Here is a 25,985-nt window from a genome sequence, read left to right on the forward strand (position 1 = left end):
GGATAAGCGGTAGACAATAGATGGATGGATCCCATTCACTTGAATGAGAGGTCTCCAGTTTGAGAGCGGAGCGTCAATGCTTCCCCAGCCTGACAGATGGGGCTCCCGCCTTGGGGATGGCGGCCGCTGGAGGTTCTTCAGACACTGCAGTGTGAGGGTGATGCGCTGTTGACTCGGAGAGGAAACCAATTAAATGAGACTGAACTCTCCATTCCGAATGAATGAGCGTTGATGGCGAGCTTTGCGTGCTACTCGCGAAATCACTATTGTGCTAATCCATGGTACATGAAATTGTAAGTATGGTTCAATGTTGATGTAAAGCGCAAATGTGTACTTTATGTATTGTATTTTTGGCTTGAGGGTGGGTGGCCAGCGGGTGGCCGTCTCTCACTGGCTTAAAGCCATATAGATTTGATTTTAGATTTTTCGTCTATACATTTAAAGCTATACGTGAAATATACGTCTATACGTGAAAGCGTCTGTGCATTTGATGGGCTGTACTTTGCGATGTTGTAAAACCATGCAACGCAAAAACAGTGACTGGGACTCGCGACTTGTGAAATGTTACGGTAGAACTCCAAATGCTGTGAGTGTTAAGGCTTGCACAGTTCGGTTGATCCAACGCTACGCCTGTTCTCATGGAATAGCAAAGGAGGTGGAGTGGTGTAGTGCCAGGCCAAGCGGAGTGATGTGTTGTGGGGCTGTCTGGGGCGAATGGCAAAGTGACATAATATCATCAAACGATTCAGAGTATGTGGGAAAAAAATTCCAGCACAAAAATAGCAAGGCCGAAATCCAACATTGTCTGTAACCTTTGATCCCTCATGCGATACTGCATTAAAAACAAGCATCATTAGAATATTGTGACATGGGCTCAGAACACTTCAGAATACCATTGTCAATTAACACAGTCCGTTGCTACCTCTACAAATGCAATTTAAAGAGACACTTGGATGGTATGAACATTGGCATTTACATGATAGGGCTGTATTAAAAAAGATCAGCACTAAAATTCCCCCTGGAAAAAAATTAAAACTGATTTAACAGTATTTTTGGACAGACTGGCTGGGGACTTTTCCACCCCCTCAAATTGGATATATTTATCAGAGCTGGGCACTTCACCCTTTTTTGCCGGTCTGTCCTCCGTCCGCGACCTGGGTACCCTTCTGGCCTCGTCCCTCCGTCCTTATTCATAAAAATTATCAGCCCCCGACCCCGTCCTTTGAAAGCGTTTCCGTCCTTACGTCCGCACCCACACACCAAAAAAAAAAAGAAAAAGGGCATCCGTGGATGACACACCGCGGGAGAGATGCTAACGGCAGATGTTTATTTAAGGCTCATTCGTGGGTTAATGTACTATTCAAACCAGGTGTAGGCTTCAAACGTGCCACTGCGATGTCGAAACCTTTTGTTTTTTTGTTTTTGTTTGTTTTGCCAGTCGTCGTCTTCTACCAAGCAAAAGCTCTCCCTCTCCGATGTACACGAATGAAGTAGCTGCGGTATTCAGGTTTCAAATTTCCCGCGGTCAAACACCAGCGCTCCTTCTTCTGCAGAACACAGCGTTCCCGCCGGGGCATCCAATGCAAATGTAACATGATTTAGTTGCCAATTTATATTTTCATTTTCGTATATTAATTTTGGGATTGCACATATTATTTTGTATTTATTCTTTTTCTAACATGTTGCAATATTGTGTTGTGAGCATATGTTTATTTTTATCCTGCTTAAGTATTTGTTCCTGTCCTGCCGCGTCGGTTGTTTTAGTAGGGAAGACGCCAGAAGAAGTGCATGAACTCGACCTTGAATTGTAACCCGCCATACCACGGCCTCTGGAAAAGTTAGAACAACTTTTGAGTGTTAAAACAAGTAAGTACGCGCAGTTGGGTAACTAGTGGCGCGTTTGAAGCGTGAGGCAATTCTTGTCCTTTGCCCATTTCAGGCTTCTTTCTACTCCCGTGGGTGACATCCGCGAGCACGTCACTGCGGCAGTGTTGCGCACAGTTTGCCATTTATACTCACGCACAACCCACATGTGTTGTTTTGAAAATGTGTTAATTACATTCCAAGTCGGGGGGCGTCGCTACAGCTACTGACAAGGACACCGCAGGGCGGAATTTCCTCTGCCTTTTATGGCCAATTCCGGTCCCCGTTTTTACTGTCGAGCAACAATCAAAAAGGCAGCAACAACACTGGGTCTCGTGCCTGCGACAACAAAGGGACCTAGATGACTAGACGATGCATTTAATTGTATTACGAAAATGACCTGGAAGGTGGCGGCGAACGTGGTACGTGCGCGTGTAGCTTCTTTATACACACATACGTGACATAACACCCACGCCGCTGCCAAACTAGTTTGCTTCACAGCAGCGACAAGCTACGTGGTGGATCCTCTCCTCCGTGGCAAAAAATAAATTGCCGGTCCGAGCCGGGGTAACTGTACGTCATTGCAACATGTGACATAATGGACCGACGTCGTATACGCACCAACAATTTCTGACGTGTGTGCGGCATGTTTTGCAGACCTGTCGCCAACATGTCTCACAGCACAATGCGTCGGTCACGTGATGCAGTGTGGCAGTTGTCGCCCACGCCGACGTGGGAGTATAAAGAAGCCGAAAGAAGCCTTTTGCCGAATAGGTTGAGGTGAACTTTTGGCTGCCTCGCGACCACTTCACACGCATGAGTGCTGAATAGTGGGCTGGGCTAAAATCCACCTCCCCCTTGATTAGTCCGCCCCTTTTTTTCAGACGGTCACCCCCGTCCACCGCCCCAAAAATGCACGTCCGTCCCGGACAGAGGGCGGGACGGACTGCCCAGCTCTTGTGTGTGTGTATATATATATGTTTAATTACACTCATCACCTAGTTTAGGTGAAAACAAACGACACACTGCCTCGTTTCAAGCATAATGAATGCCACAGAACTCTTTAGAACACTGCTAAAGGAATTTGTATGTATTAATTCTCTTAATACGAAGAAAAAAATCACAATTGTACTTACGACTTTTATAAGTTCCACATTATTTCACTTACTATTGTGTGTTTTTGTTTCTTTCTGGCAAGTGTACAAACATTTTTTTCCCCAACATGTTTTTTTTTTTTTGGTGTGCTAGATCCCAGGCTAGCGAACTGTGGGTGAAGGGGGAGAAAGTGACGTGTGGATACATCAGTGAAGACACCAGGGTAAGACAGAGGCTTAATTGAGGCCTGAACAGGATATGTAGTGTGTTACCTGAATAAATGGATGGATCACCATTAATATGTTATTTCTAAAGCTCCACTGATTGCCACGTTTGCGGGATGGAGGACCCAAATGCAGGGAGGCAGGAGAAGCAGGGTGTACTGAAGAAAATATTTCTTAACAAAAACCAGCACAAACAAATCTTGAAAAGTCCAAACCTCAAAGTAGCAAAGAAACACTAGAAAACCAAAACACAACTGAAGGAGAAACAAAAAACATGACAGCGATAACGATCCGACAAGGACTGAGCGAAAACTAGGAACTTAAGTAGAAGCATACTGACGAGACAACGAGAAACACCTGGACGAGACACACAAGGTAGGAGGGAGTTGATTGGCTAACACTAGGGGGTGGAATGCAGATAGTTGGACACAATCATTGACGGGATAGACAAATGCAAACAAACAAAACTAAAAAACCCAAACATGACAGCCATTTTCAAAAAAGAGAAATTCTTGAGTGCCTGCTAGTTTAGACCATTTTAACCAATGTTCCCTCTAAGCTGCTCTTGTGCGCAATTGTGCACTGCTCTCACCCGCTCAGCAAATGTGTACAGCGCATTAAAAAAAATTCAAACCTGAGTGACACGTGCGCACCATGTCCTGTCATCACTGTTACATATCGACCACGCTTTCCACTGTATAAACCCAATAACATACATTTTACCTTGTCTTAGATACTACACGGGTTTGCTTATTACCATGGTGAAAAGTACAGCTATTGGCTGACTTGTTACATCCGTTTTGTTCCAGATATAAAAAAAAAAAAACGCTGCCAAAACCAAATTGTAACTATGAAACTCGATTGTGATTTTCTTGTACTCCTCAATTTAACAGCAGGTATCTTCTTCTGCCCCTCAGTGTCACTACACCTATCTCAATACGAGGACTCACACTGCCCCCAAGTGGCCAAATTGTGCACAGCTTGAATATTGCACCCATCAAATACTAATTTGACAATTTAGCCTGGCCATTACGAGACCTACCCGGTTTGGGGAAAGTTCCGTGTATAAGTCCCAAAGTTGTGTTCCGACGTTGCTACATGAGTTTGGCGGCTATGACGCAGGTAGCACGTCTAACATAATAACACTTAAAAACAACATCATCCGGGTGTTTCTTAGACGAGGAAGCAAGCAGTTTTTTTAGCCAAAAACAAAGTACAACAGCTCTGTTCTTCGTTCTCCACTTCTCTCTCTTGCTAACCGTACGATGCATTCATGAACCTCGGAAACATCAAAACACAAATCCAACCACAACACAGATAACCCAATTCGTTACAATATGCTGTTGAACATTCAAAGATTTCAATGCCTAAAAAGTGTATACAATTTCATAAAGACTTTTTAAAGTTACTTTTTTTTTTCCATTATAAAGAGTTTTAATATAGTTAGCAATAATCGTAACTGTTATTATATGTATTTTTTTTTTTTATCACAAAAAGTGTATATATGTACAGTGGTACCTCTACTTACGAACGTCTTTAAATACGAAATTTGCAAGTTACGAAACGCAACAACAGGAAAATATTGCCTCTTGTTACGAAAGAAATTTCAAGATACAATCGGTAAAAATACAGTATGAGCTGCCACTCGCAGCTCCGGAGTTTCGTGAACGCAACAAACTCATAGCTGCTCTGCCATTGGCTAGCCTAGCATCTTCCTGGCATCCCATTGGCTAAGAGGGACCTCTACCGTATGTGTCTATGTGTGCAGATAGACAGGTAGATAGATAGATATGTGATGGATATGGCTATGCAGTGTCCTCGTCATTCGCCCCTCGGGCCACGAGGCCTTCCGATAGTTTTACGTGAATTAGAAACGAACATACAAACGAAGCAAGAAAGAATAGAAAAGTATGAAAAGGGGATGCGTTTGGTTGATCTTGCCAAAGAATATGACAGTCGACACATTATTAAATCAGTTCTTTACAAAACACCAGTCAAAAAACACTGCTGAGAGAGAACATGAACCAAAGAGGGCAAAAAGCGATGAGAACAGCAATTAAAAGGTAAATCAGACCATAATTTTTATTCTTTACTCTATTCTTTGGCTTTTTTACATTATGCACGACTCTCATTTATTGTGCAATAATCTAATTGTAACATGTATTTGTTACAGGTTTTGATGCATTTTTATGCTTTATAAAACATTTATGTCGGAATATTGGGGGGCTTGGAACGTATTAGGGCATTTACGTGGAAAACACGTCCCTACTGACAAAATTTTCTACTTAAGAAATTTCTTCCAGAACCAATTCATTTCGTAAATAGAGGTACCACTGTACTGTAATGACAACTTGTCTTTAACTTGAATACTTAGATGTGTCATGGGCTGTTGCTGCTGAGTGTTTAAAGATTTCAGTGTCTTAGTAACTTACAAAATTAAGAGATCTTTATTGTTAGTGTATTTTTTTATTCTGGTGTAATTTCTTAGTATATCACTCGAATAGTTCACTTTTATTTTTCCCCAAAAATATAACGTATTTTCCGGGCTATAAGCCGCACCGTTATATAAGCCGCACCAACTCTATTTTTAGAATATTTTGGAAAAAACAGTACTTATCTTCATTTCACTGCCGCTCCAGTTTGTCAGCTAATGTCCACCAGACTCCACCATCGATTGTTCTACTACCTACATATGCACCTGTCTTGTTTTATGTTAATAAAGTCAGCCAATCTAACACACGATGTGCTAAATCAACAATAGCATTTCACATCGAAACAACAGAACAGACGTAACATCAGCCAATCACATTCATGTGTACTTCACTGACCTCTAGGAAAACATAAAATCAAAGCATTACAGCACCTAATGCAATATCCTAGTCTATGGCGCCTTCGCCTGTTGAACTCCTACACCTGCAGTCACTTCCAATTAATGGGAAATGTATTGTATTGAATTGTACTGTCATTCTGGTTAGAGCGCCCCGAGCGGTGGAAGAAAAATCCACAGAATAGACGCACCGGACTATAAGCCGCATGGCTCAAAATCTAGGAAAAACGTTGCGGCTTATAGTCCGGAAAATATGGTACTGTTTACTTGTCATCTTTTCAAAATAACCATTTAAAAAAAAAAAAAAAAAAAAAATTTGGGGGGGGGACCGAAAATATACCGAACCGAAGTTTCCAAGAAATTTGTAAGGTTGTTTTATGGAAGGTTCTTTCTGTGTTTTTTTTTTTTTTTTCCGGGGGTGGGGAGGCACCTTAAATTTGGCAACTTAAAGGGGAAGTCAACCTAAACATTTTTTTTTCAAGAATATGTTCTATGTGGGCCCATTAGTTGAAACATGGCATTCTGATTAGTATTGTGCTTGTTGAATATGTTAAGCAGCAAAATACACCCGTTTTTAGACATCTCACGAGGCGGCCATTTTGTCACTTCTGTCAACTGAAAATGACATCACAGATGCCCCTGGGGTCAGATAACGACCAATCATGACTCAGCTTCAGAAAACAGGTGAGCTGTTATTGGTCATTACCTGTGCCTTGAGCCACTGTGATGTCATTTTCAGTCGACAGAAGTGACAAAATGGCCGCTCCTAGAGATGGCTAAAAACAGATGGATTAAGTCCTATTCCACAAACACAATATTTATCAGAATGGCTTGTTTCAGCTAGTGGGCCAGCATAGAACATATTCTTGAAAAAAATATTTGGGTCAACTTCCCCTTTAAGCCCTTCACATTCCTACTTACAAAATTAAGATCACCGCTCATGTATCGTCTACGGCAGTGGTTCTCAAATGAGGGTGCTTGAAGGCACTTCAGGGGGTGGATTTTAAAATGTTTAAAAAGTAGCTGCAATTTAAAAAAAAAAAGAGCTTGAACACAGCAGCTGCCTCCTTGCCACCAAGAATGACAAAGATCCTCAGGAAAGCACAAGCCCAAGTGCAACAATGAAATGTTCAGTGTTGACACTTGGTAATCCTGTATATATTAGAGATCAAATTATGGCGTTTTCCGCTCAAAAGGCCGTCTCAAAAGGAAAAATTAGATCTAATAGGAAAAATTCAAGCAATCATCGACAATACTCACTTAATCAAACCCCAGAGCTGTATAACCAACAATTAGAACGACCGTTTTTTCCGTACTATAAGTCGCTCCGGAGTGAGCATTGAGCTTTCCTCGAACTCCCGTTCCCCCCACGTAAGCGTGTTGCACCATGCAATAGGCTTGTGCCTAACCCAGAAAAGCTTTTTGGGACTTAACTGAAAAAAAAAGCCACTAAAGCAGAAAGTAGGGATGTTCGATTTTGCCTAATAAGAAAATCCTGATTATTTTCTCTCAAACCTGATTTTACGATTACGATGTAAATAGAAAATAATGAAAAATGAAGTATTTTGAATGTATTTTATTTAAACTTAATTTTTCTTTCTTTGAACTCCAGTTTGAAATGCCAGTCAATTTAAGTTCAATGAAGGGGATCGGCTGGCTAAAATGCAGCCTCCTACCAGCCCGACTAGAGCAGGGATGATTCAGAATGGTTCAGTTCTATTCCAGGCAATTTCCAAGTTTCAATCCTGGACTCCTAGCTCACCATCGACCTGGTCAATTCCGTCAGTTGAGCATATGCTCCACTTCACTTCCTCACTCACTCGGTAGTTGTCTCAGATAGTCAGCTCCCGCAGCAAACAATCCCCGACATGTATCACTTTCCTCGGCCAGCGGACAATTGCTTCCGCATTTGCGGACAATCGCTTCCACATTTAAGCAATTGGATTGACAGCTCTACTCACGTGACTGCATGACAAACACGGAAGTAGCCACCGGAAAACAGAGATCTTAATGCGAAGAGAAGAGTAACAGAAAGTACAAATACGAAAAGAATGTACAAACAGAACGCAATACAGAAAGTACAACTGGGCTACACATAGATACACAAAAAAATAACAAAATCGAACGTGCCGATTTGAACGTTTTTAACATCGTTTTATCCAGAAAATTCGCTTTCGGTTCAAAATCGCTTAATCGAGCAGCCCGAGCAGAAAGTATTCGGATTTTCACAAAAAAGCGGCTTTTTTTTCCAAAATAGGTAATTTGAGTGAAACAACCCATGTTATACTGCTGATTACAAAAACAATGGCATATGGTAGAAACATACTTTTTTGTGTGATGAAAGAAGGGTCTGATCTTTCATTTGGTGGTCTGTGAGCCTTGAATGATCAGTCAGAATGCTCTAATTTGGCTGGCACTCAATAGGTTCTCTTTTTTTAAAATGGCTGGCATTGAAAGAGTTAATTAGGACCCGAAAAGCGACCACTGCAAGGTTGCTCTTGTGTTTGTAGAAATATATTATTATTATTTTTAAGGCCTGAGTACCGAGCACTGCGAGGTCCCTACTGTTTTATAAAAATAATGATAATAATAACCGGATTGGATAATTTTTATTATTATTATTATTATTATTATTAGAGCCAGAATAGAGACTGCTGCAAGGTCCACAATGGTTTTGTTGTAATTATTAGGGCATTGGGTCGACTGGTTAGCACGTCCGCCTCACAGTTCAATGGTCGTGGGTTCGCCTCCCCGTGTGGAGTTTGCATGTTCTCCCCGTGCCTGCGTGGGTTTTCTCCAGGAACTCCGGTTTCCTCCCACATTCCAAAAACATGCATGGTAGGTTGATTGGACACTGTAAATTGCCCCTAGGTGTGAGTGTGAGTGCGGATGTTTGTTTGTCTGTGTGTGCCCTGCGATTGGCTGGCAACCAATTCAGGGTGTCCCCCGCCTACTGCCCGAAGACAGCTGGGATAGGCTCCAGCGTGCCCGCGACCCTTGTGAGGACAAGCGGAGTAGATAATGGATGAATGGATATTAGGGCCCTAGCAGCGATGGCTGCGAGGTCCCTATTGTTTTAGTAGAAATTATTATTATTAGGGCCCGATTAGCGGCAGCGGAGAGGTCCCGATTGTTTTTGTAGAAGTTATTCTTTTTATTTTTATTTTAATTAGGGCCTACTGCGAGGTCCCGATCGTTTTTGTATATTTCATTATTGGGGCCCGAGCACTAGAGCAGCGACTATCTTAGTTGCAACCTCTACAAATTTTTAACGAACATACTTTCAAATTTTACCTAATTTTTGGTCTTTCATAGAGGTCATATTTCATCGAGTTAGTTTTTCATCTCATGTACTTAATTTAGCAAAAAATCAAATTCCAATGTGCCAGTTTACCAGTGTTCCACTACCCCAACATTGCCAGGGCTTTGACGTCCCTTTATAGTTGCTTGCAGCTTTAATTTATTGTTATTATTCAATACAAGCACATTCATCAAAGTGAATCTATCTCATTTTGACCTTGTGATACAGGTTGTGTTCAGATCCACATCTGCGATGGTTTACATATTCATCCAAATGAGCTGTGAGATGTGGGAATTTGACATTTACGGTTAGTTAGTTGCCTTAGTTTGCACAGTACATGTTTTCAGTTTTGTTTTTTGCATCTCATCTCAGCATTTCACTTATAGGTGATTTATACTTTGAAAAGGCTGTGAATGGTTTCCTTTCTGACCTCTTTGGCAAGTGGAAGGTTTGTGAGTTATCTTTTGGTTTAGCCATTTTATCATTGATAACATTCTCTATATAACATAATGTAAAGTAATTTGTAATATATTGCTGTTTTACATAGGATAAAAACTGCAGTCATGAAGTGACAGTTGTGCTCTTTTCGCGTACATTCTACAATGCCAAATCAAAAGGTGAGCCTCTGATCATCTTATTGTTTGTGCATCAATACTCCAGCAATGTAATATGAGTAACCATCTTTTACAGATGAATTTCCTGAGAATCTGAGAGCATCAATCCAACAAGATCATGAAGGTCGTTTTTATGAGGACTTCTATAGGTATTATTTATTTTTTGTAATTCAATTAAAGGGATGGCCAGGTTTTCACTAACCAGTTCATTTTATATATTGTTTTGATCAGGAAAATGAAAAGAGTTGTCATTTTCTATTTTGTCCAAGAAGATGTGGGAGAAATGAGGAAATAAGAGACTCCATGAATAACGCCTCTTGTTAATGAGGAGAATGGCCGCGCCCCCAACCGTTCTATGCTTATTGTCCGATCGGAGTCACTGGGGGAACCAATTACAAACTCCATGCTTGCCTGATTGCTTGCCCGCTGCCAGTCGCCATCTCCCTCCTGAGAGTTGACACGAGTTTAGCGTTGCTAAATATATAAATATAAATAAAAATATAACGAGTCAGGGTTCGTGTGCGCATTCATGCTCTAGTCCGCTTCAGCCTGTGTAAGTGGAGAAGCGATCGCCACGGTATTTTTGATTTTGTGGAGGTGATCGTGAGTGAGGTCATGTTTTATGTCAATAAATCCAAACTATTGTGCAGAACACTTTTATACTTTCACAAGTTGAAGTGGACAAGAGTACTAATGTGCATTTGCGTGGCGATCGGTCGCCGTTTTAGACAACAGAACTGACAAAGCCAGCAATATTACCACGCTTGCCTCCCTCCCGTGACGTAGAACGCTGAGACAGAAAAAATAACAAGCCGAGCTCCAAAAGAGGGCGGGGCAATTTGTCATAAATCTAATCACAAAAAAAGCCCTTCAATCACTACAGAGTCTTTTGGGGGGAGCATTTTAGTACTGATGTCATTTTTACATGCAAACCTATTATATAAGTGCCAGTGTTAAGCTCATCCAAGTGTCACTTTAAATGAGATGGTAGAAAACATGAATTAAATGAAAATATTTATTTCTTTTATTAGAGTTGTGGCTCAGAATGAGAGGCGTGATGAGTGGACATCCTTATTAGTTACTGTCAAGAATCTCTTTATTCAGTATCCTGTACTGGTGCGACTTAAAGAAGCAGGTACAACTTCTGGTTGACTTTGGCTGGCACTTAGTTTTGGATGTTGTACATTCACTCAGAACTTTTTTCTCATGGCAGATGGCTTTCCTCTTGGATATAATTCAACTTCTGCCCAGGGAAACTACTTGGAAGCCATCAACCTTTCTTTTAATGGTTAGTACCCTAATTAGAAAAGAAAACAGTTGTGGGATTGTACAAATTATACGCCTTTATTTTATCTGACTTTATATAGGGGGAGTATATGGTCCAGACCCACCCGCATCATTTAAAATGTGCTTTGTAGAGACACTTTTGGGAAGGGTTGGGGGGGCCTTTCATTGTGCTACCCCGGCCACACAAGTTCAACTCATTCAACTAGATTTCAATTTAGTAAAATTGAAAATGCCCAGGTCTAATAATTTTTCCGGGGACCAAATAGCATGGGTTTTGACTGACGGTTTGACGTGACAAATGAGAGGCGGAGTGCTTTTTTTTTTCCTCATGAGAGGCAGACTGCACCATTATCGAAGGAGCTCAACAGCTTCAGACCAGTGGCGCTGACGTCTCACCTGATGAAGACCCTGGAGAGACTGGTCCTTTTCCACCTGCACCCCCTGGTGAGCTCCTCAATGGACCCACTCCAGTTCGCATATCAGCCTGGCATCAGTGTGGATGATGCCATCATCTACCTCCTCCACACTTCACTCTCCCACCTGGAGAAGGCGGGGAGCACTGTGAGGATCATGCTCTTTGATTTCTCCAGCGCTTTCAACACCATCCAGCCCACCCTACTGGGAGACAAGCTGGAGCGGGCGGGGGTGGCCCACCACCTCACCACATGGATCCAGGACTACGTCACAAACGGGCCACAGTATGTGAGGACACAGGACTGTGTGTCTGACGTGCTCCTCTGTAGCACGGGGGCCCCACAGGGAACTGTCTTGGCTCCCTTCCTGTTCACCCTCTACACCTCGGACTTCAACTACAACACCCCTACCTGTCACCTGCAGAAGTTCTCTGACGACTCTGCGATTGTCGGCCTCATCACAGGCGGAGATGATCGGGAGTACAGAGAACTTACTCAGGGTTTTGTGGACTGGTGCCAGCAGAACCGCCTCCTGATCAATGCGGGGAAATCCAAAGAAATGGTGGTGGATTTCGGTAGGCGCCAGCACTCTTCACCTGCACCAGTGAATATCCGGGGAACAGATGTTGAGAGAGTCTCAACTTACAAGTACCTGGGTGTTCATCTGAACAATAAACTGGACTGGTGCGACAACACAGACGCCCTCAATAGGAAGAGTCAGAGCAGACTCTTCCTACTCAGGAGACTGAGGTCTTTTGGGGTTCAGTAGACACTCCTCAGGAACTTTTATGACTCGGTGGTTGCATCGGTCATCTTCCAGGGAGTGGTCACCTGGGCAGGCGGCGTCTCGGCCCGGGACAAGAAGCGGCTGGACAAACTGGTCAGGAGGTCCTGGGCTGCTCCCTGGACTCTGTGGACTCGGTCGGGGACAGGAGGATGTTGGCCAAGCTGTCATCAATGCTGGACAACCCGGACCACCCCCTCCAGGGCACCCTAACAGCACTCCACAGCTCCTTCAGTGACAGACTGTTACACCCTCGCTGTGCAAAGGAGAGATTCCGCTGTTCCTTCTTGCCTGCTGCTGTCAGACTCTTTAACAAGAACATTGTGTAGTCTCTACAAACTGGCGGACATTAGTGCAATTGTGCAGTCCTGCATATCGTGCAATACCCAATATTCCCCACTACTGTAATACCGTGCAATACTCAACATTCCCCACTACTGTTAGTCTAGTTTTATTTTTATCCAATGCTGTCCCTTACATTTCACTACAGCACTGCAGCACTGTCACTTACTCAGAGTATTTTTCCTCTGTACTATGTACAGGCCAAAATGAGTGTTCCTCATACTTTTTATGTAGATGTATGTTGATGTGTATATACATGTGTATATACACATGTTACTGCGTATATTTACATAGGTTTGATCCTAAATGTTTGCCGTCAATGTTATACATTAATGGCCACATTATGCCGCCGTCCCTGTGTGACCTATATCTTTGCTGCTGTAACAATGAAAATTTCCCCACTGTGGGATCAATAAAGGCATTCTTATCTTATCTTATCTTATCTTATCGGTGCGTGTGACGTGAACACTAGCGGGGGACAACCTGAAGACAAGTAGCGGCAGTGAAGACCAGCACAGGTTTATATATGAGTTCATGGTGTGGAGCAGGTGTGCGTGCTCAATTACAAGCGAGCAAGTGCCGTAGAAAACTGTTTGCTTCTGAAATGGGATGGGATGAAGCCCCAGTTCAATTAGCAAGACATCCCAGTCATTCGTCTGTTTCACCTCTGTGGTTGAAGTCATCGGGCCGAGAGGTGCGTTACGATTACGGTTTGAGCTGAGGACAGTGACGACACATGATATAGTAACAGTGTGCAAAGATCGCATGCATTTTTCAATGTCTAATAAAGGTGCCGGTCGGAGATCTCAAAGCGCTTATGTACATCTTTGTACACAGAAAATCACAAAAATGATGTATGAGGAGAGCATTCCTTTTATAGTTGGCTGGCTTCCTTGTTAAACCTGGGAACACAGGATGGACAAGATAACAATTACAAGGAAGAAAACTATAGACTGAAGTGGCAATTTTTTCTTTCTTAAATCAATATCCTTGTGAGACTACGGTTTTATTATTTAAATCATTAAACTGAAAAGATAGTAAGAAATATTTTGTTAAAGTGGAAATCAACCCAAACATATTTTTTTCAAGAATATGTTCCCAACATGCCCACTAGTTGAAGCACGGCATTCTGATTAATATTGTGTGTGGAATATGAGTTAAGCAGCAAAAGCCACCCCTTTTATAGCCATCTCAGGGGGCGGCCATTTTGTCACTTCTGTCGACTGAAAATGACATCACAACTGCTTAGGGCTCAGGTAACGACTAATCACGGCTCAGCTTCAGAAAACAGGTGAGCCGTGATTGGTTACAATTTTAGCCCATTTTTGCACATTACAGGGGTCATACATTTGACCCCTCGTCCTAGACAGTTTACCCGATTTACTTCAAATTTAGGTTGTACCATATCAACACTTGGAACAACAACAGGGAAAAATATTTTACGTTTTCAACAGACTAAACGACAGGGGCGGAGAATCAAACTTTGTGTTTCTTAATTCCTTCTTAACGAAGGATTCTGGGTTGTATGTTTGAACTACATCTCTGAAAATTTGGTGGTGCATGTAACACCCTAAGACCTAAAAAACATCTTTTCAGCCATGTGCTAAACCTAACAGGAAGTCCAGAATTTTGAATTAACTTTGGAATTTGTCACTGTTTATGAAGAACAATTATGCTGTTTTTGAGGGTCTAAACCAGGGCGAAAATTCGTGAAACTTTTAACACACATCAGACATGGCATAAAAATTAATACTGTAGAGATTTCTTGTGCTTGTTTAAAAAAATATAGCGTCCTCTACAAATTTTTAATGAAGCGTTCCTGATTCTACGATTCACCTAGATCTGTGAAAATTTGGATACATGTAACAGCCCAAGACCTCCAAAAAGTCTATTATGCTAAACGTTACAGGAAGTCAGCCATTTTGACTTTTGGAATTGGGCGGCATTTTTTGCTTTTTGTACAGGTTATATTTTAACAAACTCCTCCTAGCGATTTTATCCGATTGTCTTCAAACTTTGGGTGTTTCATCACAACATGTTTAAGAGGAAGTTATTTAAAGCTTTTTATTTCATCACACACTGTTGCTGTAACACTGAGCCATTTGCAAAGAAAAACTAAGGTGTTTTTCAGGGTCTAAACCTAGGTGAAATCTCATGAAACTTTGGACACACATCAGGCCTGGCAAGAAACTATACTGTACGTATATTTTAGAGGGTCATTGTGCAGTTTCTTAAAATTGGCTGAGGTATGCCACCTATAATTTTTTCTCAAAACAATCCCGGTTGAAAGTGTTGAGCTCTACCAACATTGGAAAGTATATGTAACTGCCCAAGGCCGACAAAAATGTCTGTTAAAGTTCTACCCTGAGCCTAAGTTCACTATTTTGATTTTACTTTGACATTTGATGCCATTTTGGGCCTTTTATAGAGGTTATATGTTTATTAATTCCTCCCAGGAAATTTATCTGACCGGCTTTAAACTTAGGATGTTTCATCAAAGATGTTTAAGATGAAAAGTAGTGAAAGCTTTTTATTTTGTCACACGCGGTTGCCGTGTTGATCTGTTTATTTGCATAGAAAAATTATGCTGTTTTTGAGTGTCTAAACCTAGGCGAAATCTCATGAAACTTTGCACACACATCAGGCCTAGCACAAAAATGAATATTTTTGATGGTTGATGGTTTGATGGATGTGCAAGTACCACCAACATGCAAGTACCCCAACTAGGCCAGTGTTGCGACGGCCTTTTATAGCTGCTTACAGCTCTAGTTGTTATTTTTATTATTATTATTATTATTTAGGCCCGAGCAGCGACTGCTGCAAAGTCCCTATTGTTTTGGTAGAAATTATTATTATTCCTATTGATAGTATTATTATTATTGTTATTAGTAGTAGTAGTGTTACTAGCATTATTATTATTAGTCTTATTATTATTACTATTATTCATTTTTGGGGCTTAACTGTTCTGCAAATGAATCACATTTTTGAGGACCTATACATGCGATGTATGAACGATGAACACAAAATGGCTCTGGAGCGCTGCCTAGAGTGCCAAAGCAAAATCCAATCCTGGTACATTTGACCTAGGCCTACGAAGATTGGCAGGCATGTGTAGCACCCTGAGACGTGCAAATAAAGTCCATTGCAGCCATCGTCTAAAATGAATAGGAAGTGAGCTATGAATTGTTGAATGTTCAATTTTGGCCCATTTTTGCACATTTACATGGGTTATACTTTTGTACTCTTCTCCTAGAGGATTTATCCGATTGAAGTCAAACTTCGGCTATACATCTTAAGACCTGAGACAATAAAAGAAAACTATTTTGAGTTTTCTAAATCCTAAATTACAGGGCATCAACGTTCGCATTTTAATATTTATTTCTCAACAAAGGAGGAAATGCTTAATAACTACCTAGCACATGCTCCAAAAAATCCCAAACTGAAGACATCTGTATGATGAGATTCTGTTAAACATATAGCACCACATAGTGACGACTATTTTTTTCACACTTTAATGTACTGCACAGAGCCCGTTGAATGAATCATACTGAAAATTTGTCAGAAAAGTCTCAAGATGTCGATTGTGCTCTACGCCGTATATCTTGACTTTTCGGTGAAGGGTGTGGCCCGTTCCGTGCCGCAAAATCTGATGATTGATCGTGACAATAAAAGCTGCTGTAACTTGACTATCTTCTCAAAAATGTTCACATTTGACTATAGTTCAGGCATGAAGACATCTATGAATTTATTTTTCATCGTAGTGGTAGCGCCACCTACTGGCTGAAGGAAATAAATGTTTTTTGAAATTTTGAAAAATGTCTCATTTCCGCCCCCTAGAAATTTTTAACAAAGCATTCCTGGTTGTACGTTTCACCCAAATCTACGGAATTTGGTGTTATATGTAACAGGCCAAAAAGTCTCTCGGAAGCATACGACAAACCTAACAGGAAGTCCGCCATTTTGAATTTCCTTAAAAAGTCGGCATCACGTTGACTAAGCAAGCTGCTGTAACTTGACTCGCATGATCATATCTTCTTAAGATTTCTCACATTTGATGATAGTCCAGGCCTAATGCTGTACGCAATATTGTGACTTTTCGGTGAAGGGCGTGGCCAATTCGGTGCTGCAAAATCTGATGATTGATCGTGACAATAAAAGCTTCTGTAATTTGACTATTTCATCAAAATTTCTCACATTCGACATAATTGTTATCAGATTATGATGCAATAAAAAAAATCGCTCACTCGCGCACCCTTGAATTTTATAACAAAGCAGTCCCGGTTGTATGTTTCACATAGTTGTATGAATATTTGGTGGTATATGTAACAGGACAAGACCTAAAAAAAAGTCTCTTGGAGCCACATGTTAAAGAGAACACGCAGTCCGCCATTTTGAATTTACTATAGAAGTTGGCGTTGCCTTGATGACAAGCTGTTGTAACTTAACCCACATTATCATATCTTGTCAAAAATTCTCACATTTTGTGCAAACACATCAGGCCTGGCCACCAAATCAATATTTTATTATGTTATTGTGGAATTTAAAAAAAAAGGCTCAACAATGTTCCCTACAAATTTTGAGCAAAGCAGCCCTCGTTTTACGTCACCAACATTCACACAATTTTGGAGGTGTATGTAACATGCCAAGACCTACAAAATAGTCTGTTGGAGCCATATGCTATAACTAACAGGAAGCAGCAAAACTAAATGTTGGAGCCAGAGGTCCTTTGCTGCTGTAGAGTGTCATGTGGAGGACATGAAGGATTACCGGTATCAATGATGGAGATTAATTTGATTGCTCTTTCCTCACTGAATATAACGTCTCCAACTTCAGTACCAGCCTTCTTCTCTGTTACTATTGCTACTCCCTTCGCAGATACAACAACAAAGTAGTTAACAATTGCTTGTACAGACTGATAAGAGTATCTCCAACATCTTGCTGCACACATTGAATGATATGGATGGTGAGATACCTGCACATATCGGAAGGAGCTCTTCACTTAACAAAGAAAAGTCATTACATGATTCTCACAGTACCTCCTGTACCATCCTGGTTTGTTCAGCACGATGCACAAACAGATGACAGAATCATTGACACTAACATCTTAGCAAACTACAGAGGGTCCAGAGCAGGTTTCAACTGAGGTCGGGTGGGCCAGAACCAGTTTATTGATTTATTTATATTACCTTCCAGCGCAATAGGTCTTTAATTGTTGAAATTAGTACTGCGTTTTAGGAAAATGTTAAATAATTCAAAATGCCACATATCTCTCTCCTGCTCAGTTCATTATTGTTGACAATAAAACCGGGATACTGTGATCTGTGGCACTTGTGGCTAGCATGTTTGGTGTGTGTGAGCCAATACGTTCAAGTACGTTAACAGTCTGTTAACATGTGTAACGCGACAATTCAATTAACATGGGATTATGATGATGGTTGTTTGACTCTTGAAATAATTTTTGAAAATGGTATTTGCTGAATTTTCCCAAAAAATTGAAATTGGAACAAGTTCGAAGTCGACCAGTGTCGGACTGGCTTGTGTTTGATTTGGCAGATCCATTGAAATATATTTCAAAGGTTTGGCATCTACAAAAGCTGCTATTCTCCCATTTTCTTTCAGTGTTTGACAAGCATTATATCAATCGAAACTTTGACCGGACTGGTCAGATGTCAGTTGTCATCACGCCAGGAGTGGGGGTGTTTGAAGTTGACCGTCTGCTAATGATTCTGACAAAGCAACGGATGATTGACAACGGTAAGTGCAAATGTCCAAACAAACACAAGGCTCCACATAAACATACTTTTGTCAACGATTCTGCCACATTTTCAATTATGACACCCATCCATCCATTATCTATACCGCTTCTCCTCACAAGGGTCGCGGGCGTGCTAGGATTCCATTACATACTTTTCCAAAGAATGCATAAAAAGAAACTCAACTAAAAATAAACAAAAAAATCAAATTTTTTCTTGAGTCATAAAACTATCCTGAGGCTGAAGTTATCCTCACCTTTGTCTCCGTCAGACTGGATTACTGCATTGCACCTCGCACCATAGCAATGTCCCACATCGAGTTCCTCACTCCATAGACCTCCACAAGCATGCATCCCTGTCTTTTTGACTTGTCTTTTACATCTATGATGCTTTTTATTTCAATGTGCCTCTTTGTTTTGACGCTCTTGTTGGTACTTTTAGATTGTTCTGCAATTTAGATACATTTAAAATTCATCTTGCAAATAAAAACATATTATTGTAGGTATTGGTGTTGACTTGGTGTGTATGGGAGAACAGCCATTACATGCAGTACCGCTCTTTAAGGTAAAACCCAAAGTCACTGTCGCTGTATAAAATCATGTATATTTATTAATGATGAGTTCAATATTTACTTCATAGTTGCACAATAAATCGACACCTGACTCTTGTGTGGGAAATGATTATAATCTGCCTCACTGGATCAACCACAGGTAAGACTTTATTTTGATCATTTCTTTAAAGTTTTTAAACTATAAAAATTGACTGAAATACTAATTAATTTCAATGTATGTTCTGTGCCTTTTTAGCTTCTACACTTCCAAAAGTCAGAATTCTTGTAATGCCTTCATTCCCCGAATTAAACTTGCTGGTCACAAGGTGAAATCATTTATTTTTACATTAATCTTCCGAGATTTGTGCAGTTTCTTATTATCATTTCAAACAATTCTCAAAATCATATCTACATGTTTTTCCTTTAGCGTCATTGTGAAAAACTAAAGAAAGGCACCGAACAAAGTAAGTTGTAAAAATTATTTGAATTGCTTTTTTTCTTTCCTTTTTTCTTTAAAGCTCTCTTTTTATGATTTGTTATAGCATTATCTATACAAAAGGAGTGTGAGAACGGCCTGCCAATACAGGTGGACTATGATGCATATGACTCTCAGGTTTTCAGACTCCCTGGTCCTTCACTGATTCAGAGAAGTCCCACTTGCAGGTGTGTTAATCTGTTGCGCTTAATTGTTTGTCAATTTGGATTCAACACTTGCATCTATGTTTGCCAGAATTTCTGTAACTCTATTCTGCAGGATTGGTCGGGTTAAAGAGAGAAGTGGAAAGAAAAGCTGTGGGTCTGTGGATGTTGCAACTGGCATGGGCGCATCTCCTCCATTGTGTTTTGCTGGTGCCGATGAACAGCATAGCCTGGCGTCTGATGATAGTCTTGGCCCTGTATCTAGCATGTTTCTGATACCCCGGATGCCCTCCATGGTTTACGAAGTCAGTAGCTCTCTGGGATACACATGTACCAAAGGTAGGTTGCATACAGTAGGGGTGGAACTGTTTTTGAAAACCGACAAAACATTTAGGTTCAATCCCAGTTATTCAGTCGGTTCACACTAACCCCTCCTTCATAAGCGCTAATGCGAGATGGTAGCGTGCATGGTTACGGCAGTGTCTACAGCAGTGTTTTTCGAACTCTGTACCGCGGCCCTCTGGTGTAGATATTGTCAGGTGTGCCGTGGGAAATTATCTAATTTGTGTGCCTGTGCGGTTTAGCGCCTGGCAGCGTAATCATGTACTTACTACATTGTAGTACTCTTCCATTCCAGTAGGTAGCAGCAGCAGCAGGTAGCTAATTGTCTTTGTTTAGAGACAAGCAAATTAGTGACGCATGTTTATCCAAACAGGCCCATGTTTCACACTGTCTCAATATGAAACATTATAAAATAATTGTTTCTTTGTGTTTAATTAATTCCTATTCAAGACGTTATAATATAACGTCATTCTTCAATGTTAGAAAATGGTTATTTAAACAATATAACACTTATATTGTTAAAATAAGCTTTTTTTTTTTCTTTTTTTTTTTTAACAATTTCAGATGGTTGTGTGCTGTGGGATTTTTTTCAATGAAATGTACCTTGACTCAAAAAAGTTTGAAAAACACTGGTCTACAGTTACAGCAGCGCGTCATGAAATCCTTCCAGTGACGTGGCAACCAATCACATTGCAGTATGGCGAGTCCAGCCTCAAGGCTGTTTTTTTTTTCATCAAAAATCTATCGCTACCAAGTATTTATAGATCCAATGCTAAATTTCAGATTAATAAAATGGACATTCGAATTAGAACTGACTGGAAATCGCTATGTTCATGAGTGAGATGTTTTCTTTCTCACGGGAACTCTGTTTAATCCGAGGAGAATCAATGCTAGCCTGTAGCTAGCTGACCCCTGTCGTAAAAAAAAAAAAAAAAATAGGAGAGGCATATAAATATAGCCCAACTAATTTCGACAGCAATACCTGATTTGGGTGTACTGTAAATCCCTTCAAATTAAAGCTGAATTTTCATTGAAAATCCAGCGTGGTGGTGTTTATAGTAAAAAATATGACAATTGTGTGTGTTCATGTCCCGTGAATGATGAAGTTAACATTCGTGCGCGAGCTGAGCTCATTCACACATTAGGTAGAGATGATTATTATGCACATAATCATTACTCTATTCATATTAGTCAATGTGCACCATATAAGACTTAATTAATAATTGCAGCTTTTATTGAGAGTACTGATAAGATCACATATTTAATCATCTGAATTTATCTTGAGAGTAATTATATCAGTGTTTTCCTCAAATAATGATCTTGTCTCAGTCTCAAAAAAGTGGGTTCTCCCACTTAAAAACATTAGAGAGGCTTGTAATTATCATCATAGGTATACCTCACCTATGAGAGATAAAATGAGGAAAACATTTCCAGAAAATCGGATTGTGTGATTTAAAAAAATTTATTGGCAAATTATGGTGGAAAATAAGTATTAAGTCCACTACAAACAAGCAAAATTTCAGGCTCTCACAGGCCTGTAACTTCTTCTATAAGTCTTCTCATTACCTGTATTATTGACATCTGTTTGAACCCGTTATCTGTATAAAAGACACCTATCCAACCTCAAACAGTCACACTCTAAAATCCACTACGGACAAAACCAGAGAGCTGTCAAAAGATACCATAAACAAAATTATAGACCTGCACCAGGCTGGGAAGACTGAATCTGCAATAGGTAAGCAGCTTAGTGTGAAGAAATCAATTGTGTGACATACAAGACCAGTGCTAATGTCCCTCGATCTTGGGTTCCATGCAAGATCTCATCCTGTGGGCTCAAAATGATCACAAGAACGGTGAATAAAAATCCCAGAAGCACATGTGGGGTGGCCTAGTGAATGACCTGCAAGGAGTTGGGTCCAAAGTAACAAAGGCTACCATCAGTAACACACTACGCTGCCAGGGACTCAAATGCTGCAATCCCAGATGTGTCCCCCTGCTTAAACCAGTACATATCCAGGCCCTTTTGAAGTTTGCGAGAGAGCATTTGGATGCTCCAGAAGAGGAATATAACTATTTGGGTTACAGCTCCACTTGTCGTGTTTGGAGGAGAAAGAAAGCTGAGTTGCATCCAAAGAACACCATACCTACTATGAAGCATTGGGGAGGAAACATGATGGTGTTTTTCTGCCAAGGGACCAGGACTACTGATCTGTGTGAAGGAAAGAATGAATGGGGCCATGTATCATCAGATTTTGGGTAAAACCTTCCATCAGCAAGGGCATTGAAGATTAAACTCTGTCATTGCCAAAAAAGGGTATAAAACAAAGTATTGAGATGAACTTTTGTTCTTGACCAGATACTTCTTTTCCACCATAATTTGCAAATAAATTCTTTAAAAATCAGTGTGATTCTCAGATTTTTTTTCCCCCCTCATTTTGTCTCTCAAAGTTAAGGTACACCTATGACGAAAATCACAGGCCTCTCTCATCTTTTGAAGTGGGAGAACTTGCACAATTGGTGGTTTACTAAATACTTTTTTGCCCCATTGTATTTGCCGGGACCCGTGACATATTCTGTTGTATGAATGGCACAAAACTGAGAATCGAACCAAACCTTGGATTTTGTGAACCATTCCACTCCTATACTGTAGAGATAAAAACAGTCAATAATCCACACTTAACTTCCTGTTCACTGTTATTCTTTATTCAGAGTTGTTTGAGAAGACGCTGGAATCTCAACGAGACTCAAGTGCCCCTGCGAGGTTCACAGTGGGAAGTGCTGAGTCCATTCTGTGCATACAGCCAGGAGGTTATACATCGCAGAGGGCGCTTATAAATCCCTTCACACCAACCAGGATGCCCATGAAGCTCACATCTAACCGTAGGCGCTGGATGCACATATTCCCTGTTGGTGAGCTGTACTTTGTTTGCATTAGTGTTGTTGCGATACCACTTTTTGGCCCCTATACCAATTCCACTACCTGGCGGTGCAGTGTCGGCCGCCTCGCCATTTGAAAAAGATCCAAAATAAGCGCAATTTTTTTTGTAATTCTAAAGAATTGCACACTCACTTGGATGTAAAATTATTCAAATTTAAATCATCACTTGCGAATTATCTGTTTTAACATATACACACAAAATACATGTTGAATAAACATGCTATTTTCATACCTCTTCGTTGTTGTGAGAGTGAGACATTTTGCAGCTAGGAGTGTCTGGGGCCAGTGAATACTGTTTTCACATGAATGTACATTTGTAATAAAGCAGGATGCAGCATTTGTACTTCTAAAATATATTCAGTGATTCTAACCGACCCCCCCCAATATTTGTATGCTGCCAGAGGGCAAGCAGTCGAGTGAGTGAGATAACAGAAGTCCATTATGTATTTCTAAAAATGGTTAGCACCTGTGCTGTTTATGGTTTCTCTAATTGGTCAACTAGAGATTTTATTTTGTGATACCGGCAGTGATTCAAATTAACCGGAGGCAAAAACGAAGTTGTTTGAAAGCAGACTCGCACATTGGCTGTCAAATCTTCAACGTGACCACTTAACACCATCACAACATACAATGTTATGATTTGATGACTTTATGTCAGTTATTGTTTTCTTTTTACTTTTCATTCAAGATTTAGTTTGCACTGCTGTTCAACATTAATCTGTTAATTATATAGGTCTACAAATTTCATATACGTTGATGGAACATTATAGAACATTTTGCTGAGCGATGTGTTGTAAACAAACTCGTCTCTTTGTTAGCAGTTAGCAAGCTAGGGCGAGCTCGAAAAGCTTTGACGGGTCATAAAGACGAGTTTATCTGGACACAAACCATTTCATGAAAGACATTTTACACCATTAAACTAGTGATCGATGTACTGTGTCAAACAAAAGCAACATACTTTGCTACGAGACAAAGATCCAGCCGACATGCCCCCAAAGTAATTGCAGGCTCTTGATAGCAGCAAAGTCCCCCCAAGCAACTGCCTCCAATGTGGCGATGTATGTCCTTATAGCGACCTTTTTCACCAAACTAGACATAAGTAGACCGATGACCTATAACGCTAATAATGGATAAGGCTTCTCCTCGTATTTTCCTTCCGCATGCGGCTCTCAAATATGCACGCTGCGTTCAAATAATGATACCAGTATTGATAACCGGCATCAGCGTTTTATTTGTTAGTACCACCCGATCCGATACCAGCATTTTAATGTGGTATCGGGTGACCTACCGATACCGATACTGGTATCGGTAGGTCACCCGATACAACACTAGTTTGCATACTATTAATTAGGGCCCGAGCAGCGACCGCTGTGAGGTCCCTTATTGTTTTTGTAGAAATTATTATATTATTTTATTATTATTTTTTTCTCTGCAAATGATCACCTTTTTGAGACCCTAAACATGCACAAAAACTCGCCAATGTTTGCAGTCTCATCGGGCCTGGTGAAAAATGTGATATTTTGAAGTTGTCAGAAACGACACAAACAAAACTACTACTACGATGAAAAATAAGTGCATAGATGGCTTCAGGTCAGACCTTTTATCAAATGTGAGAAATCTTTAGAAGAAATGATGGGGGTCAAGTTAAAGCAGCTTTTGTTGTCAAAGCGACATCAAACTTTTAAATAAATTCAAAATGACTGACTTTCTATTAGGTTTAGCATATGGCTCAAAGAGACTTTTTTTGTAGGTCCAAGAGACCTACAACGGTTGCTTCTCGGTCCCTAATAATTATATAATTTCTACAAAAACAATAGGGACCTCACAGCGGTTGCTGCTTGTGCTCTAATCATTTCTACAAAAACTATAGGGACTTTCCAATGGTTGATGCTCGGACCCTAACTAGAGCTGCAAGCAGCTATAAAGGGCCCTTGTGGCCCTTGGAAAGTTGGCGTACTGGCATGTTGGGATACTGGTAAATTTGAATAAAAATCTTTTGAAAATGAAGTGTATCAGATTAAAAGATATTTTGGTAAAACATGGCTGCTATCAACGGCCAAAATTCTCAAGGGAGGCAGGAGGTGAAAATAAAGTGCAATGTAAAGCATTTAATTAAAAGAAAACTAAAAGACAAACAAGGCGCTGGGATAACACCAAAGATCAAAAGAAACTAAACACTAGGGTTAGAATAGGACTGGACTTGGGCAATTGACAGCAGACATATGACAACAATCCAACGAGGACCGAAAGAAAGCAGGGAACTTAATGCAGACAAGTTGATGAGACGAGGAAAACCTGGGCAAGACAAAGGGTTGGAGGGAGCTGTTTGGCTAACACCAGGGATTGGGATGACAAGCACAGGTGGACCCAATAACCTAACGAGACAGGTAGACAAAGAAACTAAAAGGAAAACCGTGAAACTAAACTAAAAAACTCAAAAGACACAACATGACATTACCCCCCGCTTAGAGGATGGATCCCAGATGTAAAAAAAAAAAGAAAGTGTGGGTGGAGGGGGCCCAGGAAACGGGACCGCGGCCCGCCAATCAGGTTCAGTTCGTTGGGTGTCCCGGACAACACACCAGAGGTTGCTGGCGGGGCTAGTCCGGTGGCCGTTCCGGAGGCCAGACGAGCAGATCCAGGCGGGGCCAGTCCGGCCAGACAGGAGGGCATGGCGGCCACAGGACGCGAGGTGGCGGAACAGGCTCGGGTTGCAGAACAGTCTTGCAGGGCTCTCACTGCTGCAACAGCATGAGGCTTGGGTGGTGGCCGCAGGGCTCGTGCCGCCGGAACAGGAACAGGTTCGGATGACGGCCGCAGGGCTCACACTGCCGGAACAAGCTTGGGGGGTGGCAGCAGGACGTGCGTCGCCGGACAATCTCTGGGTAAGAAACCCTCGCAGCCATTTTTAGGCTCTGAAGAGCCTCTGTCATGGCAGCAAGGGTCACGGTTTTCCAGACAGGTATTTTTCCAGAAAAACACAGAGAATATGGTGATGCCTGTCCCACTGGGT

General features: G+C 41.0%; 1 protein-coding gene across 5 annotated transcripts in view; it reads left to right on the forward strand.

The window, feature by feature from the left end:
* Positions 1–25,985, forward strand: part of depdc5 (DEP domain containing 5, GATOR1 subcomplex subunit) — a 102,225-nt gene that overhangs the window by 16,897 nt on the left and 59,343 nt on the right. For 3 of the 5 annotated variants that reach the window (XM_086043029.1, XM_086043031.1, XM_086043030.1), the window contains exons 8-22: positions 3,112–3,181; positions 9,539–9,617; positions 9,697–9,758; positions 9,858–9,927; positions 10,001–10,073; positions 10,956–11,059; positions 11,138–11,212; positions 18,370–18,504; positions 19,006–19,067; positions 19,143–19,213; positions 19,310–19,379; positions 19,481–19,517; positions 19,596–19,716; positions 19,808–20,031; positions 22,744–22,944. In XM_086043029.1, the coding sequence (XP_085899155.1) occupies positions 3,112–3,181; positions 9,539–9,617; positions 9,697–9,758; positions 9,858–9,927; positions 10,001–10,073; positions 10,956–11,059; positions 11,138–11,212; positions 18,370–18,504; positions 19,006–19,067; positions 19,143–19,213; positions 19,310–19,379; positions 19,481–19,517; positions 19,596–19,716; positions 19,808–20,031; positions 22,744–22,944 (1,454 nt within the window). Of the gene's footprint in view, positions 1–1,788; positions 1,867–3,111; positions 3,182–3,273; positions 3,558–9,538; positions 9,618–9,696; positions 9,759–9,857; positions 9,928–10,000; positions 10,074–10,955; positions 11,060–11,137; positions 11,213–18,369; positions 18,505–19,005; positions 19,068–19,142; positions 19,214–19,309; positions 19,380–19,480; positions 19,518–19,595; positions 19,717–19,807; positions 20,032–22,743; positions 22,945–25,985 lie in introns of those variants that run through there. The other 2 variants (XM_086043033.1, XM_086043032.1) reach the window with 2 other exon arrangements.

Source organism: Filicampus tigris, chromosome 10 (genome assembly GCF_054856515.1).
Source record: "Filicampus tigris isolate MCC_2025a chromosome 10, RoL_Ftig_1.0, whole genome shotgun sequence".
Lineage (NCBI taxonomy): Eukaryota > Metazoa > Chordata > Actinopteri > Syngnathiformes > Syngnathidae > Filicampus > Filicampus tigris.